General features: G+C 44.8%; 1 protein-coding gene across 1 annotated transcript; it reads left to right on the top strand.

Moving 5' to 3' along the window:
- The first annotated feature begins 543 nt into the window (after positions 1 to 543).
- On the top strand, positions 544 to 1,290 carry LOC147821116 (melanoma-associated antigen 10-like). The gene has a single exon (XM_087202077.1). The coding sequence runs from the start codon at positions 544 to 546 to the stop codon at positions 1,288 to 1,290; it is 747 nt and encodes a 248-aa protein (XP_087058203.1).
- The last annotated feature ends 4,299 nt before the right edge of the window (positions 1,291 to 5,589 follow it).

Here is a 5,589-nt window from a genome sequence, read left to right as displayed (position 1 = left end):
GAGGGGACTCCATGTTCTCAGGCCCCACAAGCCCTACTGTCTGCCCTAGAGCCTGTCCTATGTGATTCAGCTACAACGTGAGGAGCAGTCTCACTTCCTTACCCAGGTTCCTGTGGACAGAGCCTCTAGGAGGACAGGATTCTGTGCAGCACTAGAGCCCCATCCAAAGAGAAGATCTGTTGTGGGCCTTTATGGAAGCCAACAAGAGTACCATTCTCAGCTGAGTACAATCACAGCTTTTCTTTCTCCTCCAGGCATCTGAGTCTTCATCATCAAACTTTTGCTATCCTAAGGAAAGTCAGAACATCTTCATGGTCAGAGAAGACAGCACAGCAATCTAGAGGGAGGCCATCCTGCCCAAAAGAGAGACATAGGGCCTGGTGGAGGAACGGATTCTCAAACCTGAGGGAGACCAAGTAACAATCACTGCTTCCTCTGCCTCCTCTTCCTTCTATCCTGGAATCCGGACTACATCAAGAGAAGTGCCTCAGGCTGGGACCTTGTCTCTAAAATACACCGGGTGTCTTCTCCTCCCCTACTGCAATGGCCTCAGGTCAAATGAGCCAATCCAATGAGGGCTACAGTAGGCAAGAAGATGAGGATCTGTGCAACTCAGAGAATGTTCTAGTCCGTCAGATCTTGCGACTTGTGTTCCTAGATGAAAAGATAGCGAAATTGTTGCCAATCCTGCTCCTCAAGTATCAAAAGAAAGAGCCAATCACCAGGGCAGAAATCCTGGACATTGTCGACGGTGATTACCATGTGTACTTCCCTCTGATTGTCAGTCTAGTCTGTGAGTGCATGTGTCTGGGCTTTGGCATTGATGTGAGGGAGGTGGATCCTCCTGGCCACACGTATGTCCTCATTCCTCTCTTGGGCCTCACTTATAATGGGATGCTGGGTAATGACCAGATCATTCCTAAAATCAACCTTCTAATAGTCATCCTTACTATCATCTTCATGAAGGATAACTGTGCCAGTGAGGAGGACATAAGGAAAGTACTGAGAATGAGGGAAAAGTTGCCTCAGAGTAAACACATTGTTATTAGGGAGCCCTGGAAATTCATCACGGAGGATTTGGTTCGGGAACAGTATCTGGAGTATCGGCAGGTGCACAATAGTGATCCTACTCGCTATGAGTTCCTGTGGGGTCCAAGGGCCCACGCTGAAACCAGCAAGATGAAAGTCCTGGAGCATTTGGCCAAGGTCAATAGGAGAGATCCCAGGTCCTACCCACGTCTCTATGAAAAGGCTTTGAGAGAGGACCTACAGGAAGCCATGCTTGAGTGATGGGGTCACAGAGGAGATGAAGTGCATGATAGGGACAAGTACTGTTCTGTAGCCACATGACTAACTTATGTCCCACCCACATGAAACGAGGCCCATTTTTCAGTCTGTGTTTGTGGAGACCAGGTCATTTTCTAAGTAGTGCATGGCCAAGGTATGATGGGGACTATACAGGGCATATCATCTTGATGGCTGTTCTATATGGGTTACATGGAAATTGATATATGTTTTCTTCATGACTTATCTTGTTCTTTTTTCCAAGACTGAAGGAGCTTGTGCATCTTATTTAAAAGAGGATAATAATCTTACGTATATTTTTAATTTTCTGATATTGATGGTTGATTATTATTTCAGATGTGAATGTGATTTTGCAAGATAATGATCACATAGGAATTTTGCTCTTCGATTCCAAGTGCAGGTGTTTTTGAAATTTTGTAAAATCAACTTGAAAATCATTTATTTTGTTTGTAAGATGAAACAAGTTACCATAGCATTGGATTTGGAATTTCCTTGGAACTGTGTAAGAAATTTATGTCAGATGGAGCTCAGAAATAGGCATAAGGATAAAAACCTAATGTTATATATTATTAAAAATATGTGTACCCAAATTTTCTCAGTTTCTTTAATTATACTGTATTAGGGAAATTTTCTGTCAGTATAGAACCTCATCTCCTTGCAGGCACATTGACCTCCAAATTCTCCTTACAGTGTGCTCTTTGGGAGGCCCTGTGTCAGTGGTAGAGCTGTGAGTAAAGTAGAACGAGCAGGATTAAACTTATGCTGTACAATGGTGGAGTCCAGGAGAACCACCAATGTTGGGAGACAGAGAGATGTCCGCTGGGACCTAAAGGGCAGGTAACAGAGGATTTGATTTTAATGCAGCTGCATAGTGGTCAGGACTAGACCCTCAGGTGAGCTGGCCTAGGCCTGAGAGGATGGAAGACTGCTCCGGGCAGAGCTTTCAAGTGGTGGGTGAAGCTGAGAGGAATCCTCACCTGGGACAGCTGTGAGAAAGAGGGGTCCTACGCAGGGAACCAAGGGACTTATGCCCCAGCTTCTGCAAGGGTTTCCTGAGAGGTAAGGGGGACTTTCGGGTGAAGTGAGGCACTAATATCCCTGGCCAGGTGCTCTGCTGTCTACTGGGAGTGTCCACTTCCAGGGTCTCACAGTGCCCAATTGACTGGCTTCCCCGGGGGAAAAATTCTCCACTTCAGTCCAGTTTGCCTCAACAGTCTTACAAGATAGCCATCATGATCTGGCCAGTGGTATCAGCCAGTTACACAAATGGTCAGAGGACTGCCTGAGCAAGCGGTTCTCCCTCCAGACACTCAGTGTTCGTAAGTGTCTTCCCCTGTCTCATACCAGTGCTCAGTCTTGGTCAGTTTCCCTTTATTTCTTTGTGATAAAGAGGAGTTTTTTTGGGGGGGGTGGTACCAAGGATAGAACTCAGGACCTTGCATTTGCCAGGCAAGTGCAGCGACTCTGAGATACATCCCCCAACCCCCCGCCTTTGTGAAAGAAGTTTATCCTAGTGATGTGAGAATATGAAAGCTTTGCTTGAAGTTTCATGAAATTGCATCTGTGCTGAGCTGGTCTTGTCACTAATGGCCAGGATTTTCGGGCCTTTCTCATAGACTTCTTGGGAGTTCCAAGGCTGGACTTTTGGTAAAGGGGATATGACTGAAAATAGTTGTTTCAATGGAAAGGAAGCTGTCCAGGAAGGGAATATGGCTAGTCACTCAAAACCCAGGAAATTTGAATTAGTTGGTCCCACAAGGTAAAGGTTCCCAACCGTCTAATCACGGAATACATTCTCTTAGAGATAAGATATTGAGGAAAATGATTACTGAATAGCATTTTGCCTGATTTCATATTCAGTTCCCTCTTAAACTACAGCTTCCCTGGGAAACACATGCACACATTTTCCAGAAAAGGAATGATAGTGACTGGGTGTCTAGAACCAGCTACTTGTCAGCAATTATTCACTGTATGTCAGAAATTCTGGTAGGTGTTTTAATACACTTCTTATATTCCACTGGTCTTATAACCAAACATGTAGGTCAATCTTATTTTATAGTGACAAACCTTAGGACTAAAGGGCTTGGGATCTTCTCAGGTACCATATTTTCTTTGTACAGTCATCTGTTGATGAGTATACAGGCTGCTTCCAGGATTAAGCTACTATGAATTGCTGTGTTATAAACAGTAGTATACATGTGTCTCTATACTATATCTTTAGCTTTTTAGGGATGATACCTAGAAGGGGGACTGTTGGTTCATATAGAATTTCTAATTTCCATAAGGGTTGTACTGGTGTACATTTCCAACAACTTTTTCACCACAGCCATGCCAACATTTTTTTCTATTATTTTTATTTCTTGATGACTGCCATTCTTTCTGGTGTAAAGGGGATTAAAAAAGAAACAAGCTGCATTGTATGTACATGTAACCCCCCAAGACGACTGTGAACTGCATATAATGACAGCATGTACTCATAAAATAAAGTGGGGGAAAAGGAAAAAAGAACCTATGGCTAAATACATTCACAATTTGAATTCCTACAAGGGAACCAACATATGAATTTGGTCCTAGAGGATGAAATTCAGTTCATAACAATATGTAGTAGAGTACAGAACATATTACAAGACAAACTAGAAATTAATTTCAAATGAACAACTGTGTGTGTGTGTGTGTGTGTGTGTGTGTGTGTGTGTGCCAATGACCTATGAGTAACCTCAGACAGCAGGAGACAGGAGACAGCCTGGCTGCAGAGACTGAGCTAACAAGCACCTGAACCCACCATAGTGGGCAAAGACTGGCTTTCACAACTGTCACTATTTTAATAAAATATAAAGAATGCACTAGAATTAGAATACTAACAAAAAGTGAATTGTACATATAATCATAGATAGCTTTAATCAAGCATATATACAAATACATTGGTACAAATATATACATAAAAACATATCCATTTGACATACAGAATAACATGAAAAATACATGCACACATATGTGTATGTACCTATATGTAACTATAGTCCAGATATGCACTCTATGCCTTTCTACTCATGTAAAATGCAAACAGACATTTGGTAGAGATGTAAAATAACTTCTTGACTCGAAATGTCTTTGAAAGGCCACCATCACACCTTGGACTATGAAAAGTTAGATCACTTCACAGAAGCAAGGCTCACCCCAGTCCCACGCTCAACTTCTTCCCCCTTAACACCAATCTTTTAGAAGGAAAGTGTGGGCAGATCTACATCTGGCTGGTGAAGAGACCCCATTGGAGGGTGCGCTTGACCTTGACAGACCTTGATGAGGCCACTACAAACTTGGGCTTTTCGGCCTGGCCCCTGAGGTCAGCACTGTGGACCCTGGGCAGCAATGTCAGCCTGACTACTCTCTCCGTTCCCATGGGTGCCACTGCAGGGGCTCCTGCAGATTGAGGGAAGCTGACTGAGGTGGGCTCTGCTGGTAACCAAGGTAATCAAACCAGAGAGTACAGAGGAGACCTGCAGAATTGAATTCTACTCCTGCAGTGATACACAGGGCACATCGCTGGATATGACATCCACTGACTCCCAGACCCCTGGTGTCACATCTACCTGAGGGCCTTGTTCTGATTCCTTTCTTCAGGTGAGGGTAATAGGGAGACCCGAGCTCAGGGCATCATGGTGGGGGCTGTGGGTGTTGTAAGGAAGCCCCAACCCAAAGAGAGTTTCCCCATATGAGCCAGGTCTCCCTCCCTTCTCAGCCCTGCACCCTCAGGAAGGATTTTCAAGCGAGATCTCTTTCCACTTAGGGAACCTTGGGAGTTAGAGCCTTGGTCTGAGGGGAGCAGACTCAGGTCCATAGAGGATGGAGATCCTCCAATCTCTGCAGGAATGTATGTGACAGTGCTTGACAAGGAAGAGAGGGCCTCAAGAATCCCATTCTGCTACTTGAACAGACCCGGGAGACCTCAGGCATATTGTGGGTTTTGATCTCCACTAACCCATCCTTGAGGGGTCAGAAAGGGGTTAGGTCTCTTCTGAGTTCCTGGCTTCAAGTGAGGGGAGCAGAGAGGGCTGGATTCAGGTAGGGGTCACTTTGAGGGGCTTTGGGATTGAGGAAATCCCATCCCAGTGAGAGAGTACCAAACAATCTGGATTTATGCGTGTTATCAGCCCTGTGCTCCTGGAAAAAATTCCCAGGTTGAACAGGTGAGTGGTGGATAGAGTGGACTGGACCTGGGATCAAGAGCTGAAGCTGAGTCTGTGCTTCTGGGGGAAGATGAGACAGGACCTGGGCTCAGTTAGG

The sequence above is a fragment of the Heterocephalus glaber genome, unplaced genomic scaffold (assembly GCF_053883595.1).
Source record: "Heterocephalus glaber isolate CG9 unplaced genomic scaffold, H.glaber_assembly_v1.0 deba00001762, whole genome shotgun sequence".
Taxonomy (NCBI): Eukaryota; Metazoa; Chordata; class Mammalia; order Rodentia; family Bathyergidae; genus Heterocephalus; species Heterocephalus glaber.
This window is presented reverse-complemented; position numbering and strand designations above follow the sequence as displayed.

Coding starts and splice junctions, on each gene's coding strand:
- LOC147821116 (XM_087202077.1), top strand. CDS start 544: ATGGCCTCAGGTCAAATGAGCCAATCCAATGAGGGCTACAGTAGGCAA.